Source organism: Lingula anatina, chromosome 2, assembly GCF_051362555.1.
Source record: "Lingula anatina isolate TDL-2025a chromosome 2, LinAna3.0, whole genome shotgun sequence".
NCBI lineage: Eukaryota > Metazoa > Brachiopoda > Lingulata > Lingulida > Lingulidae > Lingula > Lingula anatina.
Genome location: NC_141768.1, coordinates 34407060 through 34433041, shown reverse-complemented (window position 1 = coordinate 34433041; position 25982 = coordinate 34407060). Strand labels below are relative to the sequence as shown.

The 25982-nt window shown below is 35.0% G+C and overlaps 2 protein-coding genes across 3 annotated transcripts; one reads left to right on the top strand and one right to left on the bottom strand.

Annotated features, from left to right (window-relative positions):
• Window positions 1-4827: 4827 nt before the first annotated feature.
• LOC106178021 (DNA-directed RNA polymerase II subunit RPB7) lies at window positions 4828-15391 on the bottom strand. The gene is made up of 8 exons (XM_013561013.3): window positions 15226-15391; window positions 14570-14679; window positions 13986-14145; window positions 12847-12897; window positions 12539-12604; window positions 12311-12382; window positions 10882-10915; window positions 4828-5680 (listed from the first exon to the last, which is right to left on the bottom strand). The coding sequence occupies exons 1-8, from the start codon at window positions 15235-15237 to the stop codon at window positions 5667-5669; spliced, it is 519 nt and encodes a 172-aa protein (XP_013416467.1). The 5' UTR covers window positions 15238-15391; the 3' UTR covers window positions 4828-5666.
• A 139-nt stretch (window positions 15392-15530) lies between these two features.
• On the top strand, window positions 15531-25982 carry LOC106178015 (large ribosomal subunit protein uL4m). 2 transcript variants are annotated; one of them, XM_087003147.1, is made up of 10 exons: window positions 15531-15669; window positions 18614-18677; window positions 19578-19743; window positions 19948-19999; window positions 20746-20863; window positions 23738-23844; window positions 24220-24270; window positions 24556-24614; window positions 24839-24912; window positions 25456-25982. In XM_087003147.1, exons 1-10 carry the CDS (start codon window positions 15589-15591, stop codon window positions 25620-25622), a joined length of 939 nt encoding a protein of 312 aa, XP_086859273.1. In that variant the 5' UTR covers window positions 15531-15588; the 3' UTR covers window positions 25623-25982. The 2 variants fall into 2 exon arrangements, with proteins under 2 accessions (XP_086859273.1, XP_013416451.2); XM_013560997.2 differs by having other exon boundaries at window positions 19575-19743.

Genomic DNA, 25982 nt, shown 5'->3' with positions numbered 1-25982 from the left:
CAATAGACATGGGCCATTTCTCTTTTTTGCAGCTAATTAATGAGTCGTTCTGGTACATGTTGAAAGTCCAAATGGCCGTCAATAGTCAGAGAAATAATGACTGTATAAATGGGTGTAACTATATATTATGTAATGCTTCATTCACAGTTGAAAAGTAATACGTATCTTAGATGTTGTGTTAACTTTAATTTATATAATGCAGTAAAATACAATATACCAAACAATCAAAAGCTTTACAAAATGGCTGCCGTCACTATGGTATAATTTTCTGCTTCGTACCAAATGCATGTGGTGTATGGCAATTTCGCCAATTTACCTATTTTTGTGTCAGACAGTTGATTTTTGAAAACCACTGTTTTGTTTTCACCCCCGTTTGTCTATTTGTTTCTCTGTGTGTCATCAGCCTAACTAAAAACGGTTGAATAGATTTTAATGAAATTTACAGTGTAGGTCAGAAATTGGGTTAACTTAATGATTAGGTTTTGGTACTCATCGCCTTCTGGAGCCTGAATTTTTTTAAAAATCTCTTTCGAGATAGGACCAATATAGTCATTCCTTCTTATGACTACACAAACATTGCAGTTTTTAAAATAATAATGATAATAAATTAGTTGGTAATTAATCAGTCAATAATACTGAAAATTGATTGTTAGGTGATTGGGTGAGGTCGGCGGTTTCTGAGTGCTTATCGAGTTTTTTTTTTTTTTTTGTAAAGAGTCTTTTTGGTGCCATTTGATAAGTCTGAAGTTGCCAACAATGTTAAAATAATTACTTTAAAAAGGATGTCTTACTTTTTTCAATGAGCTTCACTTTTCAATCATTCTTATGAGTAGATTTCAATCCAAATAGCAATTATCAGACATGATGTAAGATGCCAAAGTAAAATGCCACATTGACAACTATCATCACTATGCGGCCCACCATTACGAGCAATGCCAAACCTGGCATTCCTTGGCGATCGTACTCAAGGTGATGTCTTTGTTTAAGTATCTTAACTCATTTCCTATCATATCATGAAAAATTTGGTACTGGGCAGTGATATTTGCAAGTGATTTCGGTCTCTAGAAAGGAGCCGGCTCTCACCACCTGATGGTAAATTAGCAGATCGTTTAAGGAATAAAAAAGAAGGAACTTGGATGTACCAAACGTAGGACACCTAATGTTTCTGTTGATAGGATTTATATATCCAGGCGCACTTATCTTTTGATAATTGCTTTTTGGAAAAAAGCTTTTTTTGTCACTTGGGATATAAAGAATGGAATGACTTGCTCCCGTTACACAAACAGTAAAGTGATATTCCTCAAAGCAAGTTACAATAGAAGAAAAAATAAGTGCTAAAACGAGCACTACCAGCATCATCTTAACTCGCAAAACTTCAATAAATTTATCATAGTGATATTTTTAATAGGGATTGGATACATTTTTAAAATTGCCAAATACACATTCTTTTGATTTAGCAGTTCAAAACTCGAAGTCTTCTTGACATTTTGAGACGACTGTTTAAATTCACAAAGTGCATTGGCTTACATGTATCATATCAGGAAATTTTGAAGTTCTACTCGTTTATTTACTTCCAAATTTAAGTCTTACATATTTTGCAGCGTCCCTCAGCCACATTTTATTTGATAGTAGCATGCTTATGTAATTCCTGTTTGTTTCAAGACAAAGTAAATACTTTATTCCAAAATTAAAAAAAGAATTATTGAAAGGAAATCAAACTGGTTCACTTCATAGCAGAACGCCATCCTCGAGCCTTGTATACCATTTGTATTACCTTGATAGCATCGCAACAAAGTAGCCTACATGTAATAATCCACATTAAATAAGGAAATAATGGTGGCCAAGATAGAGTCAGCGGGTTTGCTGTTTTTTTTCGCTTCTGGCTTTCAAGTATGCAATCAATGATGCAGAAGGAACAAATGGGAGTTCCCCCCAGAACAAAGTATTTCCATTGTAGAGGCCATATTCCCAAGATGATCTTATTCCTTTAACGTAAAAATGCCTATCCAAATTTCTATCGAAAAATTCAGATGTCCTCTGGAAACCGGTTCAGCCTTAGGAATACATTTTGGTGTAGGGCAATTATACTTGTATATATACATGTTGATAAAACCTTAAGACCTTTGTTACAAGTTTAGAAGAACATGCCATGGCGCAGTCCATATGCGAATTCATAATGTCAAGCAGTTGTTCGCATAGGACATTGCACTGAAAATGAAAACAGGTGTTTGGTGGTGTCTCAGTGCAGCTACATGTGTCATACGCCAACTTGAATATAATAAGAACTGTTGACGAGTTATCATAGCTACTCTTAAGGCTGAATAGGAAATCATATTTACCAAACTCAAAAACCCTGGATTTGGTATTTGATCTACTTTATATGGTACACGATTTTAAGATGAAGATGACATTTTAATTTTAATTTGATTAAAAAATCTAAAAAAGATTCCCAAATTGGAGCTTATGTTTGAAACGGAGGTCACTAAGTATTGATCAGCGTTGTTACTGAAGTTCGGCTGTCAACCATATCACGTCAGCTGTTACGTCGTTACAAAGCACGAAATTCACGCGTTAGTATTACTATCGACGATTGATATGTACACTATACAGTACATACCAAAATTATCAAGAGGAGTGCTAACGCATGAATTTCGTGCTAGTGGTGCCAATTTGCGATCACAACACAGTTTACAGAAAAGGGTTTTGTGTTTTTGTCCGATTTATCAATACAGTCCGTGTGTATCAAAAGCTAGGATCCAATATAGGCCTACTGGGTCCTAGCCACAAGTTATCCCCGTCTATCAGCTTTCAAATTACTTCATTTATGTACGTCTACCGTCAGCGGTCTCAAACGTTACGAAAGTTTATCTTCCTTCTACCTGAATTAGTGCACACCCCCTCCTCCGCGCCTAAACTGGCCTACCGCCACAGAAACTGCAGAGGTCGTAAAAAGAAGCTGTACCATTTTCGTAGAGAATTTTCATTTAAGATGTGATAGCCTTTGGGGGGAGGGGGGTTTAAGACATATGCCTGTTAAACCTTCATATAGCACAACAATGAACTTTCCTGGTAATTTTACTAACTTTAATTTTATCGCAAATCTCAAACCCGTTTTCAATTTCTAATTCTTTTAAATATTAACCGTCATAAGTGAAATTCACCAGTTCCATTACTAGCAACCTGGAGCTCAAGGGCAGGGTTTATGAATCGTTTTGTCCTGAACGGATTTGAATATGCCGTACTATAGTGAATGTAATTTGGCCACTTTTACTCCTCAATCCTGTTCTGAGATCAAACTGAAACTGTTCGCCTTAAAGAGGTCGATAATGGATAAACGAGACCCTATAATTCACCCTTACCACTTACACACTCTAGGTAATCAAGCGTGGAACATCAAAGGGTTCCCAACAATTTTCGGTTCAAGACTTTCGTAATGAAAATTCCACTTTGAGCCCATTTTTTTCGGGCTCTTAGACTGTTAAGAGCGGGTCAGGAAGAGATTACCAATTCCCTGTAACATTTTCAAAATACATGTTTTTCTTACACTGGAAAATTGCTTCTTCGGGAGTAGCTTTCCACGCCAGTTACATTGACAGAGATACATCCGGGCCACGCTTCTCATGGTCGCCTTTAATTTCCCTCCATCAGCCTAATCGCTCACACCTTTGGGGGGAATTGGCATGGTTTTCCTCATGTACTAAGACCTAGAGTACTTTAAAACACGAAGAGCTATGTTTCAACAACCCAGCAAATACATATTCAAAGTTAATGGACCTTACAAAAGCAAGGTAAACATTTGTACTTCTTGTGCAGACCACCAATATCTGAGATAGACTTCAAAGGATGTGCGCAGCATCCAGGACGCAGTGGAGTGCACAATTTTCCGCAGGACGCACGTTTTCAAGAAATCTAGAGGAGTTAAACGACCCATGTTCAATCAACATAATACTAACTCATGTTTGACATATATCGCGTGTCGCTGAAATTTGAAGATGTTAAATATGTGGAAATCAATTTTCCCGTAGATTGCACTTTAAATCTTTTGTCATTAGTCAAAACCAAATGAGGATTGTATGATACTTATCATTCTACTTTATTTAGTGCCACCACATACGCTGTGTGTGTTGACTGCCCTGCGCCACCGACAAGATAAACCATCCATACAGAGTCAATACAGTTCATTGCCCCACTTTTTGATTAAAATTACAATTCGTCACCATGTATATTTGTTTATTTTGACATGCAGAAATCAAGTTTACTTTTTCATTTTGAAAATGCATTACTTGGTTGAAACGTTATCTCTGCTGATCGTATACAGAAACGTCCTCATCTCCACTCTACCATCACGACTTAATTGGACTATTTCCATGTGCCTGCGGTGTACAGATAGGAGTGCCATTACTACGCAAACCGTTACTGAACAATGATGCGATCAGAGAGGTGCAAGCATCCCCTGTGTTTGCACCACCATAGGCTTTTTATAAATGTATATTTAGGACAAAGCAGGGAGCGTCTCTTTTAAATTTCTTAACACGGCAAATTAACACGCCTGTGGTAGAGATTTACAGGGTATTAAAATAGAAAAACACACACCAAAACCTCTCTGGTTTTGTAGTGAACAGGTACGTCTCTTTTGGAGAGATTGTGAAGAGAGCATAACTGAAGTACGATTTCTTTTGGAATTCTGCCTCGACAGGTTTTGAATTAGCAAATCTTAATCATCTGGTGCCCCTTAAAAGGGGTCGTAGTAAGTACTGCTTTTCTTTTGATTGATATGTTTTTTGTTATATCGACTAAACACAATAAAAAACCTCAGCAATTTCAAAATGGAATATAAAATATTTATGTACTTCAAAAGTGGATAATATGAAAGAAAAACCAAGCAAAATTTTTGCAGACAGTGGGGTGATTTGAATAATATAATTAAAATCTGCATAAGGCAAATTTTGGATGCAATAGTGCCTAAGCAAATGAGATACCTGCCTGGATTTCCATCTGGACTGTGAAACATATACTTGTCCAGACGGTCTGGACCAAATCCATTATGTGTCAACATCCACTCTGCTGGTCTCAATAAATATAATGTATAAACTTAAACAAGTAATTACAAACTTGAAAGTAAACGCGACGCACTGTTTCTCTATCAATCAACCGCACTTTAAAGCTTCGAGGCTTATCTCTGAACCCTTAAAATGCTTTCGCTTTGTATATACAAAAATTAAACCAAATGGTGAGTGAGCTCTGCCAAATGTTTGGCTATGCTCTCCTTTCTTTCTTATTTCAAGCTTTTGCTTAGAAATGCTTCGTGAAATCCAGGGACTATTTCCAGTGTGTACAGCTACGTATGCTTTTTTATGCAATTTTCTTTCATCTGCTATTAACTATTATATTTCTCCACAGACCAGGTAAAATTTTGGGCCTGCATGGACAAGCAGGTTCCATGTTGTACTCCAACAGGTTAATTAAATAGACTGACCCAAAATGATCACATGTTAAAAAAGTACTTCAATAAGTTATCTCTGTAATACTAATTTGGAATTGTTTATATCAGCCTATGTAGAGTGCTCAGAATTCAGTTCTCTCTGCCTGTAAATCTATTCTTGCCATCCTTCAAATGATTCTCTTCCAGCTTCCTTGCAAAAGAAAGTACCTCCAAACATGGTACATCAGCTTACCAATCCTGGAAAGATAAAAAGATTATTGATTATCATCGCAAAAGCAATAACCCTTTATGGTGAAAAGGTAGTAAATCATCACACAAATGCATGTATGTGCACATGCAAACACACGCACACACACACACACGCGCACTAACACACACACACACTTTATTTTAATTCATTGACAGGGGCAGAAAAAGATAAAAATTGTATGGCTTTATAACTTTGTTAAACAAGTTTTTGAAAGTAAATTGTGCTATCAATGTAGCATCAATGTTAAATATACATATGTGGACAACAATGGATGTCGTTATAGTTATATGTTGCATTATGCCATAAACTGTTATACCAAATTACAGAAATGTTGCATAAAACTTTGTAAAGGAATATTATTAAGAAACAGACTTGGGAGCTTGATATAACGTATTAGAGAACAAAAACCAATGAGGAAACTGTGACATTACTCTCTACCTTTTTTGTGGTAATATAATTTTCAACCAAATAATGAGTGACCTCTGTCTTTTAGTATGGCTGACTGCTGTGCATGGCAACCATTATGTGTCAATTAACCACATAAACGGAACTATTAAGAGATGTACCCGGCACAATAATTTCTTCCTTAATAATAAAAGGGAAAAGGTCTGCAAGCTTAAGGGAAGCTCTCATTTCTCTGGCATATGATGGCATTTTCTATGGCTGTGTTAATTCCCACTTAGGGCAACTTCTACTGTCCTGCTTACAATATATAGATTTATTTGTCGTATAAGCACTGGTAAACATATGCTTGCGAACATGTAGTCTTTTGAAAGTTTTCACAATTAAGCTTGTAATTTCAGTGCAAATAACCTGTTGAGCTATCTTGCAAGACAGCTTTCCTTCAGTTTGTTAACTAACTAGGGTTTGTAGCAAGTTGTGCTGCCATGTTTTGATAACTACTAATGGGAACATCTATCACTAGGTACATAAATACACCCATCAAAGGAGGGGTATCTTCTACCTGGAAAACTGCAAGTGTTAGAACTAAAAAGGTTTTATGCAGGAGTTTCCCTAACGAACTTGAGCAGACACAATGTATTAACACATGCACATGCACGCATACACATGTATGAGTTGCTAGCTAACATGCATCCCTCTCGAAACACATACTAATTATGCCATATAAATGACCATTGCCTAAGAAACCTGTGCCTCAACGTAAAATATCCAGAGGAAAAAAATGGACCACATGATGTCACTCAGCAGGTAAACATTACGATTTAAGTTTAGACTAGGTGTCTAATCATACATATTACTAAAATGAAGATAATTGACTTAACTTGGCATGTAAAAATTAAGACGGATCAGCCATTTTAGTTTTTTTTTCTTTCTTTCTTTAAATGTTCCCCTGGAAAATTGTGTCTGCCTTTTAAATGCTGATCATGATACACAGCTGTCTATATACGAAAACACAGGAGAGTGCTTGAATCCCTCGCCCATCTGGCAGAACTATCCTCCAAGCTAATCTGACCTTAAGGATACCAGGAAAAACAGCAACATGACTCTTAATTGCATAAGCAACTGTCATTACATTCCAGGAACCAAAAAATCAAAAGCCTGAAGCATTTATGTGTTTAGTTCTATCCTGAAACATCACTAGTCACTAACATCACTTAGAAATGTGGCATTTTCATGGAATTTTTGCCTCTGAATTTTTCAATTTTGAAATTGCTGGCTACAGCCTTGAAATATATATGGTGTACAAAAAATTAGGTTATTAAAGTGAAACGGAAAATTTAGCAGTACTGCTTAAATACACTAGCAAAATAAACAAATAAACAAACAGATAGCAAACTTGTAACACTGTAAACACGTTACATTTACATCACCCACAAAATACAGACGAATGAACTAATAAGAGTACATCAGTTCAATCATAGACTGAAAGATGATAAAATCACTGTCCAATAACTAATCCACCTCACAATTTCAAGTCTTTCCTGATATATGAAGACAAAAACAGCACGTTACATGTAAGCAGTTTTAGAGTGGAAATTTTCTGGCTTAAATACGCTGTTATTAAGGTTAAGCTGTTCTTAAACCAATACTACTCCAAAGACTTTTAAGTGAATAAAGAGCTTGACATGCCAGAGGTTAATTCTAAAACTTCACACCCTCTTGAGTGGTACTCTCAGAATACATTGAAAAAACCTTAGTAAAGAGGATTATCCATCAAAAAAGGTCTGTAAGAGTAACTTAGTAAGGCCAAAGTAACGGCACCCCTAACATGAAAAATGATGCAAATATTGCCCCAAAAAGTAGGCCCTTATCCATATCACAAATAGAACAAAGTTTTTTTTGTTCTTTTTTTCTAAAGCTTGTTCAACTACTGCAATGGAACATATGATCATTTCAAGTGATTCTCATGCCAATATTCAAGTACATTTACACTACAAATGTAAAACCAACTTTTTATTTTAAATAAATTAGTATCAATATCTGGATGCAAAATCCAGAACAGTTTACAATGATGTATCATTACTAACATTAATTACAACAGCAACAATATCAACAGTGCCAGGTTCACTAATGGGTAATTTAATATGATGATATCAACTAACATCATTCAGTATTCATTTGGCCTTTATCTTGGTATTTTGAACCATCAGCAGGGCCCTTCATTTCACCAGAAAATGCCTATGTATATTCCATCTACTGCTAGAACAGAGAAGCAGATAATGGTGCAGTAAAGTGAGCACAATCTTTCATTGAGCTTACTCTGTGAACCAGTGCCTTGCTAAAAAAATCCAATTTAAAGCTTCAGAACATAACTTAATAACTGGCAATTCAACATAAAAGCAAGAGATTCAGAGTAGATCTAAGTATTGGTTGGAAAGAGAGCTAGTATGCTTTGAAGAACAGTGCTTGGGTAATGCACAGGCTTTGAAGGATCTGATACAGCAATATCTATGCTAAGATGGATAACCTCTGGACAAAAAAAAAACATATCATATGGTCTTGACCATTTTCGAACTTGGCCTGTATTCTAGTCCAACAGATGCCCCCAACTAGTCTGAAGCATACCTGAGACTCGGCAGTTATAATGGTAAAAAGAAATGTAGATGGGCTGGTGTCTAGGTCAGTTTAGGGTGATTAGGCTACACTCTTGTAATGGCCAAGTTTACAGGCATATCAGAGCCTGTACATAAAAATGCCAAAAGAGGTTGGATGCAGACATGTTTCCCTTATCCCTGTAATGCTTAAAACCTCGTGACTCTATGGTGTTGCCTGTAGCTGCCAGGAACCTTATGTGCATTAGCTAGCTGCTGTACAAGTGGTTGATCAAGAAATATCAGAGACAACAAACTGGACAAGTTGTTATTAATTATAAATTTGAAATCTAAACCTAAACAAATATCAATGCATGTGGCCACATGTAAATATAGCTCTACTAGCTTACAACTATCACTGGGATTATTTGTACATAGCTCAGAACTGAACTAATGCTCATACCAAGCAGCAGCAGCATTTAATTTCACTTGTACAGACAGTTATCCTTGTCTAAAAATGCTTTTGAAGCGAGGCAGAAAGTTATTCTACTTTCTATAAGAAGACTCCTGTTATGAAAACATCAATCAAAGACAAATACAATATTTATGATGCAAAATCTTCAATATATATATATACTGATCATTTTAACCATATATATATAAGATGTGAGCCAACTTCCTGTAGAGATAAGAACTAGGTGAGGCCTGCCTATTTGCTTGTCATGATCCAGCTTTAATCTCCAACAGCATTTTTCACCCAGCCCATCAGCACCCCTTGCTGGAATGTCAATGCTCCCCACAACCATTGTCCAATTGCAATAAAAGTAATTAATCGACAAAATAAATGCCTCGACTCATCTAAAGTATCCTGCCACGCCGTCTGACTGATGCTTTGTTACTACATGCATCTATCACCGAAAAAGATGAATTTCACTTTCAATGCCACCAAGTCCTCATGTAAAAAACTGTTTTCCCGATAAAAGCTATCAATTGCTCCACTTTCTGTCACTCCGATCATTGACCTTTATCAAAGTTTCCGGTTCCCATACATCAAGGGAGTATCAAAGTGGGAATACAGCAAAATGTGATGCATGATCACAAGACTGCATCAGTAACAACCTGCCTGCTCACCATTCATGAATAATCTTGTAGACAACATTCTTACTCAGTACAATCTATACTACGGTAAAATCCAGCAATTCAGTAAAATGAATTTCAGTTAAGGTGTTAAAATAACCACCTTCAACCAAAATGTCTATACAAAATTAATCTCTGAAAATCCAGATTCAGTATTAAAAAAAAAAAAACTTTTCCAAAAGTGTTCAATTTAGTATATATGCACAGTTCTGGAAAACCTGCCAACTGTACTCTGCTTTACATTTTGTAGTGTATTACCAGTTTTGTAAAGTGTGATGCTCAATTAAATTCTTCAGTTAATTCAAAAATAGGACCATTTTCTAATCTGGCCTGTATTTTAGCACTACAAATGACTACAGCAAGTTTGATGCAAATCAGAATTTCTAATTTTCAAATATCCTGATAACAAGTTTGCACCAAGACAGGTAATATAACTGCATCTCAATTGCCAACCAAAATTCTAAACTGGGATTGAAGGCATGACCCTGACAGTTGACACAGCTCAAGTCATACTAGTATGTTTTATACCATTAATACAATGAAAACAGATACTTAAAATCAGAAACAAAATTGATGTTATTTTATGCATTCAATCATAACCGAAGTAATATGTCAATTTTGGCTGACACAAAATCTACAGACGTAACATATAGTGTATGCTGTATATTCTGTTGGTTGTGGTATCTGTAAGGCTCCAATACTCACATCAGAGCTCTTTTATGTTATCACTGCAATCATACTTTTTAAAATTAAATCATTAATAAAACTCTCTGGTAAAAAAAATGCAAATCTGATCATAGATGAAAGTTTGTTTGGATAACAAGCTTATTGAATGTTTCTTTTTCAGTACATGAAACATCTGTCTCTAGAAATTACTTCATTAAAAAGCATTGCATTCCAGAATTTACCAGACGTAAGCTAGATTTTAGAATAAAAAAAATTGACATTAATGAGATTTCCCTTAAATGAAGTGAAAAATAACACACTGTGTAGAATGGTAATGTTGCAGAAAAATCACATTTCTGGAGGTATGGGTCATGTAGAAAAATAACACTTACCTAAATAATCATCCATTAGAGAGGCTATGGCAAACTGTAAAGAAATAAGTATAAATAATAATAAAGTAATAAAAATAGTAAAGATAGCAGATATGATCACACATAAAAATCAATCTTTAATAAATTAATTCCAAAACACTTTTACATAGTAGTCTATATTTCTTTTTAAAGATTCCAAATTTCATCAGCACCTATGTGGGGTCAGAAAAGGGCTCCAGGCTATTAGGAAGAGCAGGAAAATCTTGTCACATTGGAATAGACTGGTTTGTTTGGTCTCAATGGCATGCGGCTTCCTTTCTCGATGTAATCAAATTTGCTAGAAAATTGCATCTTACTAAAAGTTTCAGTGCAGGAAATGCTTGTAACTGATCACATTGTTTTTAAGATCAAAGTTTAGAAACCCAGTTTTAAATAATTGGTCCTAAAATCGCATCCTATAAATTATTATTTGTTGTGTTTGCAGGTGTACAAAGTAAAAGTTGGATACTAATAACATGACTGGCTGTCAACTGCCAATAGTTTTTACAAAATCAAAAGTGCAGTACTTTCGTGATTGTGACACAACAAGTGCAAGGCCAAACTCTCCATTTCGACAAGGGAAAGGGCAGGGGCATAGAGGATTTTTAAAAAGGAAAAGCAGCAAATTAGAATTTGTATAGGAAGAGTTTTTACATTAGACAGTGGTTGTGCTAAAAAAACCATGTGATCTTTTTTGCAGTTGGTAATCATAGGCAAGAGTACAAATGCAAATTTCCAAAGGAGAAAAATTTAAATATGTAAACAGTTTCTACACTGGATAGTGTTTGTCTGTAATACTATGTGATATTTTTGTAATAGGTAACCCTTAGCTGGAAGATCACTATGTAACGTCAGGTAACTTGGCGAGAAAAGGGTCAAGTGGTATAGACCTACTGATGAGGGGTGTTGGTAGATAAAAGCACTTGCTGTCTCCTTAAATGTGAAGGATCATTTTGAATGCCACAACACTCTTTTGAAAATAAAAATGGAGCAATCTGGCAAATTCCTTAGTATATGAATCATACTTTTGTAGACTTTAAAGTATGCTTTTTCTCCCTACATTAATGCTTAATCAGCAGTGTATCCCCTTGACAACAGAAAAAAAGGAGCAGGTTAAGCTCTTTATAGTGTAAGTGGAGCAGCAGGGCATACACCATGGAAAATTATTGAAAATTGTTCTACATGAATCACTTTGTGGGGCCTAATGTCTTCTTTTGCTTTTCTTTCCTTCCTTTTTTTTTTTTTTTTTTTTTGGGGGGGGGGGGGGGGGGGGAGGGGGGCATGGGGTTGGGAGGGGGAGGAGATCATTAACCCATACTTTACATCCCACTTCTGATGATATATGATTTTCTCATTTGAATGAGTTTGTTTAACTGGATTTTTTAAATTATGTAAGGTATTCTGAACTCACAATGTCTGTTGCATCTACCCTTGTACCAATCACCTTCACTCGAATTTCATCATCTTGTTGTATTACCATATCCTGTAATATAGGTGAATATTATGAAGAGCTTCATAAATCACAATATTTTCAAAACTGATATTTTTTACAAAATATAGTAAAGTACACACACACACACACACACAGAGAGAGAGAGAGAGAGAGAGAGAGAGAGAGAGAGAGAGCGAGCGAGCATACCTCATCTTTATTTTTGTAGCAAGGTGGATTCGAGTTGGGATCAAATTCCATATCTCCTGGAATGCACTGAAAAATCAATTTGATTAACTGCATTTATAGCACCACATGTTTTGTGCTTCTTTAGACAGGTAAACTGAATCTGTGTCTAAATTTCTTCAATTGCTCTTGAGCTGCAATTACTAGCACATGTTAATGCTGATATTTGACATATAGTTGACTTTGTATCAAAAAATAGGTTTTATCGTTTCCAAATGAAAATATAAAATACAATGATGAATATCATTCGAAGCTTATACTCAACAACTTACATGTCTTGAAATGAAACATGAAAGAGGACCAATTTCAACAAATAATCCAACCTGAAAATTTGAAAAGCAAAATTATATAAAGTGTGATTAGAGAAAATAATGTGCATTATCATTTGGATGTTTTGTAAGTCACCAGAGCAGTTATAAATTCACTTTTCACAACACTTTGCAGATTCAGGGAAAAGTTCATGAACCTGCTTCTACAATTCATTCTACAGACTGTGACTGAGCTTTTAGCACTTAAAACACGAAATTATGTCATCGGTTCATTGCTTTCTGCCTGCTGGGGATCATGCCCTCCAGATAATAATTCTCACCAAAAAATATCCCACAATCCACTGGTCTTCATGAGTTCCTTTTATGGTAATTTTATATGTAATAAATTGTAATGTAATAGTAGATAGATAAAAATAAAACAAATAAAAAAAGTAGAATTAAAGATTGATAAATAACTACCGAAAGTTCCATGATAATTCACTAAAGGGCAGTGAATTCTACTCAAGAAAATTGCACCTCCTCTCACAAAAATAATAATAATTACAATACAAATGATGCCCCAATAAGGACTGAAGTAAACATGCAATTTTTGTGTCCAAATGTAGTAAACGTTTTTATTTTTTACATTTTTCCTTTTCCACAGACTTAAACTTCAAATGTGATTTTTAAGATTGTTCTTTTGAACTTTTTTCAACCAGACAGCTCACATTTCTTTATTTTTAATGTTACAGAAATAAAAGAACACCAAGGCTATATATATAATCCAAAATATCTGTTTAATGACAAACTTTAGTAGCAGGCTTTGATGAAAGTAATTACAACACCCAGGCTATGCTAATATATGTCAAATGTACAGCATATTTAGCACTGCAGGTAACTCAGTTCATGATCAGCCTGCAAAGTGTATGTGTATGCCAGACAGAGAAGTGTAGTCTCAGACAGTGTTGTTTAGAGAAAATGATATAATTATGCATTTACTTTACTCTGCTTTGTACTTTTGAATAAAATATTGTTTTATTTGATTTAATTCTAATTTTATATATGTTCTTTTGGAAATCTTGTCAAAATGCTATCAATTCTCAAGCTATGAATAAAGAAAAACTTTTTATACCTAAAAAAGTTCACCAAACCTTCCTCCCTACCTTATTGACTTGAGTGACCACAGCATCAACAACTTCCCCTTTAAATGGTCTGAATACAATTGCCTTGTACTTTATTGGGTACAGTACAAATCCTCTGCTTGGCTGAATGAGTCCTGCTCCAATATTGTCTATTGTGGTAACTGCTATGATAAACCCATACCTAATAACATCAGAATCGGTGCAACAGTGTAAGGTTTTACTACCTGTCTTTGACCACTAGGAAGCATTGAAACCATAAATATATGTTTAAAAAAATTTCTGATAAGATGTAAATGCTGCTTTTACTCTTACCATAATAAAAGATTTTTATGTTGGCTGAGCAAAATCAAATCCAAAGTCTAGTTACAAATTCATGTCCCAGATATTCTTTTTCTACTGCAACATTCTTTTCCATTGCTGCTTTCCTAATATCTTCTTAACTTATAGAAAAAGAGTAACAAGTGAAGCACTTTAATCTCATCTATTCTTTTAAAAATCTCTTTTAAAGAATAGAAGTGGTAAAAATTTCATGATTGGAAAGGGGTATTACAGAAGTTAAATATACCATGAAATGGTTCTTAATTTGACATCATGAATCTACTTACTTCCCACTGCAAGTACCTTCCACTTCTGTGAAGAGCTTTTGTTTGACAGTGTTTAGAAGATTTGGACCAAAGTACCTCGGGTGGAGCAAAATTTCATGTTCTAAAGAAACCTGAAATGGGAGAAACATTAAACTTTGTTAGCAGGTATGTCAGTCAATTAATTGGTAACCATGGTCAATGACGCCTGAAGTTACCATGTGAAGTGACATGAGATTGAGATCTGAATGTATGGACATATAAACTATTAAATTCTAGGTGACAAGATAAAATAAACTAGCTAAGCTACAAGATTAAAACTGTGCTCAGTCTTGCCAAGACTACCACCTCATGTGAGAGGTAAAGAGAAAATTTCAGACATTCTGAAGAGGAGTGGAAACAGAAACTGTGGATAAATTTTAAATCTTTCTTTACCTGTACCTTTTATATTCCTATATTCTATATATATTAAAATCTAGTATCATAGTCGCGTCCCCTACCACAACTTGAATAAATTATCAAATATTTAAATTTTTTAACTTCATAAGCCGATTAGGTGAGTAGTAGCAACTTTTAGTCGGTCTTTACTATTACTTTAAGTTTTAGTAAGTTTACGCGCAATGCAACACTGCCAGTTAAGAAAAATACATTTAAAACTAAAAGGCACTAGGATCGCTTACGTGGTAAAACATCTTCTCTTATTTCACCCAGGCTCTTACTAGTAGCCCCTGTGTTGACCAAGGTGTTGACCATGTATTAAAACCGCTTGTTTTGTGCCAAAACGTGATACACGAGCCGGTGACAGGCTTTGTTGTTTTATGCCGGTATACTACCTGTGTAGTTTCGAATAAATATTATTGAAAAATATACTATTTTTTAAAATGTTACCAATATTTTACCTATTTTTAAAATAATTCAATATTTAGTTATGTTAATTATTTATTTAAGAGGGAAGATATGCTGAATATCATAATTGTTTTATTTCAGAAACTAACTGTTGTGACTGATAGCAATGTGTTTTGAGACAGTTCGCCATCGCAGACATGCTACCGAGTGTTAATCGACTTCTAAGTCTCTTTGTCAGAGATATTGGAAATACAACAAGACCCCATATTTCCCTACGGGTAAGTAATAATGCTATTTTAAGGGTGTGTTAGGTTCAGGAGAAGTATGCAGACCGAGTAATCGGTCCAAAAGATTTAAAACGGCAACTAGTACATTTAGTACATATAGGGACAGTCGGGCTGACGTCACGCGCCTTAGCAACCGGCATCTGGGGTAAAACAAATCGGGCAACATGGTGGATCGCATTGACTTCTATGTAAAAGTTGGCAGACTTTGTCCGAAGATATCATACTCCACAGTGCCTGACCACTTGTGTCAGTGAGGATGAGTTATTTACCTGGTCGATTTCCTTTACAGGCTTTTGTAATTAGCCGCTGCTCACCTGGTTAAGAGATAAAATCGGCCTTTATATAACTGCCGATCGTTATCTGTGATCGGGAATTTTACAGCAGAAGATTTTGAAAAGGCAGTGCTTGACCTTTTGTGTCTGGCGGGTTGAATCATTTACCTGGACTAATGAGTTAGCAGGCCTTTGTAATAAGCTACTGTTTAACTTGTTACGGGATAAAATTGGTCTTAACTGCATACGCAAATGTCCACCCTAAGTATATACATGTACATAAGTTGGTGAAATAGGAATGGCTTCTTAGAACTTGGATCGTAAGAAAGGCCTAGAAAATGTGCAACACTGAGAAGTTATTAGAATAAGATTTCTACAAATTGTGATTAAATCACCTGCTGCTGCAATAGCCAGGGGAACGGGATAGGGGCAATGTCATCGGTCCCATGGCCTCTTTGGTCTGTATACAGTACTCAGTACATGAATATTAATGCAAGCCTGGGAGGGCAGCATAAACAGTTGCTTGCTAACTTTTTGGAAGAGAAGACACGTGGTGTTTCCTGTATTAATATTGGCAGCTACGCGTCTATGAGTGTTTACAATCTTATAATTATTGTGCACTTTTCTGGTACGAAAATTGGCGAAATATCATGGAAGACAGAACGCTAAGTTTCAAAACGTGCAAGGTTAAAATTAAATTGAATAACAAACACGGTAATAAAGCTGTATGTTATTTTACCAGTTAAGGTCGCTTTATTTATGGCAACTTTTTTTATTTTACTTGATAACTTAATGATTTAGACATTAACTCACAGGTTTGTCAATATATTGACGTACATATTTTTTCTTATCTTTAAACTCAATTAACTTACAGCAAAAAATTTCGACGTTAGAGTCCATTAATTTTAACTAAAAGAATTGATATACCGTCACACATGCCAAAACAAGATGCAATCTCAATTTCTTGTAAATATTACTAATTAATTTCTGTAACAAATGACAAACATAAATACCAAACAAGGTACAATGATTTTCTCCTTATCTATAATAAAATGAACTATACACACATACACAAATCTCGTAGTGCATGTATAGCTTCTAGTATGACCAAATCTTGTTTCGATCAACAATCCCGTCTTTAGTCACGTCTGCACAATCTATAGCCTGCAACAGTCGTTTACTTTTCCGTTGATCTTTGAAATTTAACAAATCCAATTAGATTTTATCAATGTGTTGGTAGTGTCACCTGGTACACAGCAAGCTTCCACCATTTAACTTTTGTACGTGCCTGAGAGTTAAACGGTACCTGTGCAATTCAGTAGGCCTGAAAAATCTACTCGTATGTGTCAGCAATATGCAACGTCAACAGTTATTAGTACCATTGAAACCTTCCTTGATAATATCAGTTGCTTCCATATGGTTTTCTTTTCAAAGAGATGTGAATATTATGCTCATCCAGGTAAGCAAATGAGTCTTTGCAATCTACCACTGTAAGATTCCCGATCACAGATAACGATCGGCAGTTAAGGCCGATTTTATCTCTTAACCAGGTGTGCAGCGGCTGATTACAAAAGCCTGTAAAGGAAATCGACCAGGTGAATAACTCAACTTCACTGACACAAGTGGTCAGAAACTGTGAAGTATGATATCTTCCGACAAAGTCTGCCAACTTTTACATAGAAGTCAATGCGATCCGCCATGTTGCCCGATTTGTTTTACCCCAGATGCCGGTTGCTAAGGTAAAGTGCCCGGATGACCGACTGTCCCTATGAGTAGTAAGCATTGTAGCACTTGCCTCAGTAAAGTATAAGTACTAAGCATGTAAGATCGAAAACTGAGGCAAATGAAGCACTAACAGTGTCATGATTTATATGAGATTTTTTGTTTCGTTTGCTCAAATAAGGGTGTCTTCGATAGACTGTCACTTGGTTCCCATCCCTGGATCGATCTGACAGGATCGGTCCATCTCCACGGGCCGGTCTCTCGCTAAATCGCTTACAGCTCAAGTGGCTTAGACGTGTGGTACACCTACTAAACGATAGTTAATTACCCCCTGTCAGCTTCAGTAGCGTGACAGACATCTAAGCCGCCCAAGTTAATTGCAATTAAACGGGAATCCCCTTAGAGATAGTTCGATCCAAATTTAAGTTAGTACGATGGTCTCTGGGAGTGGTCTCTTAGACTGGGTTCCTATGCCTAGATCGATCAGTATGGATTGGTTTAACTCCCTGGGGAGTCTCACAAAATTGCTAGATCAACTGAACTGGCTTAAATGTCTGTCATGCCTACCGAATCAGCTAGGGGCTAAAGATAATTACCCCTAACAGCTTTACTAGGCGTGACAGATGTTTAAGCTGGTTAAGTTGCATTTGATATGAATTTAGTAAGACTCCCCATGGAGATAGATCGGTCCAGATATCTGTGGGAATAGTCCCTTAGTCTGAAAATGAAGTATGTAGATAAAGACAATAAACAATATGTAATTATATAAATGAAATGATAAAATAATCATTAAGCTCTCACTTAGACCTCATACTGGCTTACCAGGTTGGGCTTTTAATTAAAATCAAATTTGAAATGAAAGTTGATGCCATAATACTATTATACAAGAAATTATATTATTGGTGAGAAAAGACATCTAGAGATTTTGTTTTCTCTTTCAGTTTTCTAGAACCCTTAGTACATTGAACCAAGAGTCCCAGCCAGCTGGTGATAATGTGCTTGGAGGTAAAGTATTGGATGGAATAAAAATTTTTAATGTTTTTTTTTCCCTGAAGAGAAAGTATTCAGTTAACACCAGGCAATACTCTAATATATACAGGTGTACCATGAAAATCTGACTCCCCTAAAATGTGACTCCCCAGTCAGATTTTCATTATGAAAATGTGACTCCCCAGTCAGATTTTCATAATGAAAATGTGATCCCCTATGAAATTTTGACTCCCCCCAAAAAAAACATTCATAAATCCCTTTTAATTTGAGTGGGGGAGTCAGATTTTCATGGGAGTCAGATTTTTATGTTACACCGGTCCACTTTAAGAAAAATCTTGAGAACTTGATAACCTACCTGTCACCTAAATGGAGCCCTCTTACTCAACATAATAAATTTTTCTTCACTAAACAAAACACCTTGAAAGCAAACTAGTGGAGAACTTCCAAAAGTAATCCCCCTGTCCCCTGATTCAGAAATGAAAATGCTATCTACTTGTTAGGATTACAAAGAGTGGACTGGGTCTAAGTAAATATTTTTTTAAATTGTTTTTTGCCCATTTTACAGAGGAATGCCATTTTGAAGTCTGAGCCATCCCCTCATGCTTACATCTTACTATTATTAAAATGAAAAAAAAGCAGTAAATCTATAAATAAGAAGCATGGGTCTAAGTAAATATTGATGTGAAAAGGGCTTGGAGTTAAATGTACCCAAGATTCATCACAAGAAAACTAAGAAGAATTTTGCCTTCATATTATAATTGTATTTAGTTTGATTTATGGACCTGAGCATCTATTTTTTGCCCTGCCAGAACCCTTTATGAGGCTTACAGGCTGGTAGCAAATTGTATTAAGTTTGATAAAGCATTGAATAAATATTATATTTAAATGTGCTTGCTGTCTTTTCAACTCCAGAAGAAGGAACAGGTAGATTGTCTCTACCTCTAATGACAGAGAGGGAGATTAAACATCCCAACCCTTACATCAAGCCACGTTTAGCATGGTTGGAGACACTGGGGCAGATAGAAAACAAGAAGTTAGGAATTATCAACTTGCATCCTGACATATTTGCAACATTTCCAAGGTAAATTGTGTGTGTGTGTGTGTGTGTGTGTGTGTGTGTGTGTGTGTGTGTGTTTGTGTTGGCATAAATATTTGTAAGTATGCTAATCAGCAGATCATTATTTGTGTACAATAATTAGACTTCTAGAATCACTCTCAAATATTGAAAAGATGTTAGTTAAATATGTTGTATGTTATCTTATTTTTCTGTTTTACTTTTTTTCAGACTAGATATAATTCACAATAATGTTTTATGGCAGCAAACATACAGGAGAATAGTAAGTATATGGATGTCATGGTCGAAGAATAATTTGCCTTCTGCTGCTGGAAGTCCAGTTTTTAAAGGAAAATTGAAAAACAAAGGGATCTTCAATTTGGCAAAAACAGGTTTTGGTGTATGTATATTATATAAAATGCAACAGGAGATGCTTCATCCAGCTTTGGTAGACCATTTCCCAACTAGTCAAAGGATTTCATCAACTGGAATCATGTTAATACAAATAAGTTTTCATTCCTATTTATCACTGCATTTTCAAAAATCAATTATGAACTGGATTCTGTTGAAATTGATAATTAAACATTGGACTTTAAAAATTGAATAAGTAGATAAATAAATAGATTTAAAATAAATTTATTTAACTTAATTTAAATCTTTAAAAATGGTTTGGCAGAAGTTTATTTTAAAATTTATCTTCAACCAAAAAAGAAAAAAAAATTCAGTGTGCACCTACAGGTATTTTATGGCATGTTGCATAGAATGGTTTGTTAGGTAAGTGTTCATAAGTGGAATTTCAATCCAGCAATCTCAGTCAGTTGTGAAAGTATATATAATTTCAACAAGTACCATTCAAAAATACAAGTATTACAACCTTCAAACAAAGACCTTAAATACACCTTGTAATTTGGTAAATGAAAAACATGAAGTAACAATTTCATGAAAACATACTTTGCATACCACTTAGAGATGGTTACTGCAGTATTTTTGCTTTGAAGCTCCCTTGGATTCATATTAAATCTTTTACAGGATTATGCCACTACCAAAACAAGAGCAGAGGTACAGGGGTCAAAAAAGAAACCTTGGCCACAGAAAGGACAAAATAAAGCACGTCATGGCCATAGGCGATCGCCCCTTTGGAAGGGAGGTAGTACACGCGCAAACACTCGCACATAGAGACCATTCCCACAGATATTTAGATCGATCTATCCCCCTGGGTAGTCTCACTAGATTGCTGTCAGCTTAGCCAGCTTAAATGTCTGACCTGCCTACTAATTAACTTTTGTGTGCGCTGGGCTCCCAGAAGCTGACAGCAATTTAGCGTGAACCCCCAGGGAGTTAGGTTGATCCAGATGGATCAATCTAAATCTGTGGGAACCCAGTCGTACACACAAACGTAACATTTTAAGCGTCAATTGTCTTTTATCTCATCCTTAGTGTTGTAGTGAGGCATAGTTGCGTCAATTATTCCACATGTAGCAATATATTTTCAAGTTGGTTTATTAGGTCATGTGTATGTGCCATGTTTCTAATTGGAACATAACCACATTTACAAAATTAAATGTTTTTTTGTCATTTTGAAGCAATGGGCTGCTATCAGATGAAAGTTAACTTGATTAACCCTCAATCACCTTTCAGGGGCCTCGCAGGCCCGGACCCATGTATCTTTTGCTCTCTCTTCGTTCGCATGAGGTTTTGAGCCTGTTCCTTTCATGTAATCCTCAAGCAACTTATACCCCATCAGTGGATAAATAATTAGTTTTGAAATAATTTACAACATATGTAGAAATTAACTTTTCCAAAAGTTAGTCCCATTTCCTGTAAACCGGGCCTCTTAGGCCCGGTCGCTTGATAATTTTACTTCCACATGGGATAAATAAGTCCATGTTACCTCAAATAGCTTTGCTATAAAATGTTTTACACAAGCAATATCATGTGTGCTATGACTATCAGTATGGTCAATGAAATCTGCCTGTGAAAGATTCAAGACCTGGAGAAATTATTATTTATGAGTAATCGGTCACCTGATATGCAGATATCAGTTTAAATCTATCATTATTACATACCTGATAGACTGCGCTACCTTTGCAAAACTTTCCATTTTGAGAAAAAAAATGTTTTTCTGCATTTTCCATACACAGTGTATACTCATGCACCCAGGTGGAGGTAAAGGGAGCAAGGGACTGGTGTAACATGAAAATCTGACTCCCCCAGTCAGATTTTCATAATGAAAATCTGAATCCCCATGAAAATTTGACTCCCCCACCACAAATGTTCATAAATCTTATTTTATTTGAGTATATGACTGTGATATTGTAGTATGTAAAATGGAGGATACTTTGGCACTTTTTTTTTTTTTTTAAGTTTGCAGGTGAATATTTTCATGAAAAAAATATGAAAATTAAAAATGTGCACTTAACCGCCCATTGTCTCCCCTTTGAAAAAGCTATTTATTTGATATTGGATGATCATTTCTACATCTTTCCTTTAAATTTACTTTATGAAGATTATATTGGAAATATTTGAAAGTTTGATGGTAAACTATTGGGTGAAAAAACTAAAAAAAAACATGAAAAATAGAAAATTTAAAATGTGCATTTTATCACCCAATAACTCCCCTATGAAAAAGCTATTTATTTGATATTTGATGATCATTCTGACATCTTTTCTATTAGGATACTTTATGAAAAATATATTAGAAATATTTAAAAGTTTGATGATAAAATAGTGAGTGAAAGAATGAAAAATAAATCATGAAAATCTTCATTTTTATACCCATGAGATTTGGATTCCCATAAAGAAAAGGACCTATTTTATATTCAGTCACCATACCATTGTTTTCTACATAGTTTGCACAGAGATGTACATTTTGTTATTATTTGAAAGTTTGGTGGTGAAAATTTTGGTGAATATTTTTAAAACAAGTATTCTTCTTACTACCTGTAGGTTTTGCACTTCCATGTCAAAATGCTACATTTTTAACTCAAGAAATTGGCCCCATCGCCTTTTTACTGAATTCTTCTAATATAGCATACCCAGTATTTTACCATTCAAACTTTCAAATATTTCCAATATATTCTTCATTAAGTATCCTTAAAGAAAAGATGTCAGAATGATCATCAAATATCAAATAGATAGCCTTTTCGTAGGGGAGTCATTGGGTGTTAGAATACAAATCTTTAATTTTTCTTATTTTTCATGTGTTTTTTATTATTTTTTTCACCCAATTTTTTAACCATCAAACTTTCAAGTACTTTCAATATATTCCTCATAAAGTATCCTCAAAGAAAAGATGTCAGAATGTTCATCAAATAAATAGCTTTTTCATAGGGGGGTCATTGGGTGTTCGAATATAAATCTTTAATTTTTCTTATTTTTTAATGTGTTTTTTATTATTATTATTTATATTCACCCAATTTTTTAACCATTAAACTTTCAAGTACTTTCAATATATTCCTCATAAAGTATCCTCGAAGAAAAGATGTTGAAATGGTCATCAAATGTCAAATAAATAGCTTTTTCATAGGGGAGTCCTTGGGTGGTAAAATACAAATCTTTAATTTTTTTAATTTTTTCATGAAAATTTTCACCTGCAAACTAACAAAAAGTGCCAATGTGTCCTCCATTATGCATACTACAAGATCATAGTCATTTACTCAAATTAAATTAGATTTTTGAATGTTTTTTGATGGGGTCAGATTTTCATGGTACACCGGGCCTCTGAGGCCTGGTTTCAGGGTTTACGTAGGGTTCCATTTCCTTGTGGATGAGGGTTAATATATATGGTATTATAAATTGACAGTCTGCTCATTTCTATTAAGTCTTTTGGTTTTTAAAAAGATATTAAACACTGCTCTACTGCACAGACCTTTTGTACGGTGGGTAAAGATTATTGATAGCTCATTATCATAACCATTGGACCCTACTAGTCTACACTTCCCACTGATATTTCCATAGTTAATGATAGATATATTAATTGAAATATTATATTTCTAAAGATTTTGGTAATTTTATTTTCAAGGTGGAGTAGCAAAGGGTCCTAGAGGTCCAAGAAGTTATTTCTTTATGCTACCTACTGGGAAGAGAGTGATGGGGCTAAGAGCTACTCTCACCTGCAAATATGCTCAGGTAGATACAGGATTTATTATGTATTAAACCTGGGTCACGCAAAACCATATGTCCTAGGTTAAACCAGCATATGCATGTGCCTTGAATGAAAGGGCATACTTCAGAGTTTTCTCACTGATGGTGTAATTCACAATTTTTGGAGTTTTTGTCAAATGCTGGTGCTGGAAAACTAAAGAGAGTGCATTCCCTTTTTTGTGCTTTATTTAACATATGTATTTTCTTTTAATTGGCATTCATAATGTTGACATTTTGCAACATCTCTTATTTCATGACACACATCATATGAATAGTGATAATGAAAAGTTTGATTTCGCATTTATCATTGTATCTGCAATTAAGTTTGCACTTTTTAAATAATACTTACTATTATTTTAGGACAACCTTCACATAGTAGATTCTCTTGATATTCCACAAGATGATCCAGAGGTAATATTTATTACAATTCACTAGGATTTGTTTTTAAATACCGGAGTATATTTCTTAGTTTGTAGATTGTTTAAAAATATTTCGAATTGATAATTTATTGAAAAAGCAGTGAAATGTAAGCTTATATTTGGACAAATTACCTTTAAGTAATACAATTTGTAATACAATTGCCATCAACTTAGTACCAAGTTCTGAATTTTAGATTCTAGTAATGACAGTCCTCACTGTGGCTGCCATTCCAGTTTTTAGTGAAACACTAAGAATTTGTCTTTTTTTCCATTTTAGTACCTGCAGGAGCTGATAGAACACAGAAACTGGGGATTGTCAGTACTTTTTGTGGATGAGTAAGTTGCCATTATTTGTAGAATGGGTATTGTCCTTGAAGCACTTAAGTTTATCATATGACTTTGTGCAAGCTTTTTTCACTAGTTGTCTGGAACTTAATAATGTGTGATTGGACCTTATATAGATTATGTTCTGGTAGCAGCCTTCAGAGCCAATGTGGTGTACTAATCTGTTCAAAAAGATTGAATATCATCGGTCTTTCTGCTCTTTATTAATATTTTAGTGATGACATCATGCCAGAAAACATAATTCTTGCAACAGACCCAATTGGCCATTTTAATGTTATGCCAGTCTATGGTAAGTTCCAGTGTTTTTTAATCATATTTTCTATATTACCTTGTGTCCTTATATTTGTGTGGTAGATCTAGAGCAACACATTAAGGTGACATAGTGGTAAGTGTCAACTCTCTGATTTTTGAAATGAAAATATTTTAAAGGTTATAGCTTTACTTTACAATTATAGGCTTTGGCTGAGGTAATAATGTTTTGCAAACCTCAGAAAAGTGATGTAGACTGAGAGACTGATGAGGTTAATGTCACTTTTCAGTTTTGTGAGGTCTACAAAACTATATATTGACTGACAGCTCAAGTCAGTAATTGTTTTCTCAGTAATAAGGTGCCTTCTCTAACTCTCATCTGATATTGTTCCATTGATAAAAGATCTCATTTTCTGTAACTGGTTAAAAGAAATTAGGAAAGACGACTCGTTGGTCAGTTTTGTTTAGTGACAACTTATCTGTAAAGTTTTATAAGAATTAAAATTCCTGGATATAAGGTCCTAATCTATGCTTATTTAATAATGCTTGTCGATTCAAAAAATTCTAACATCATTATTTCCAGGTTTGAATGTGTACAGTATGCTGAAACATGAAACTTTGGTCCTAACTTTAAGAGCTGTTGAAAAAATTGAGGAGAGACTTCTGCATTTCATGCATAAACCAGGTCCTCTGAACCAAAAGTGGCAGGCTGGAAATGTTGGAAGTTTTAGAAGGAAAAGTTGGGTGTGAGAAGGATACAAATGCTCTTCCACAATCATCAGGAGGAAGCAAAGAAGAAGCAAAGTACCAATACTTGACAGAAAGGCTGGCAGTCAGTAGTTTGATAAAGTACTTTTTCATCACTTCTTTTGGGCCAGTGAACGAAGAAATGTTGTGCAACCCTTTGTTTCTGTTCACTTGATGCATACCACCATTACAGATTTTCTGAAAGAAGTATGCTAAACTTGGACTGTAATGTTGCTGCTAGATCCAGAGACAACTCTCAATGTGCCATTTTTTAGGAAATGGATGTCACTTGAGGATGATCAACTTGGAACACTCAAAACGAGACTTTGTAAAAACACACAAATGATAATAATAATAATAAAA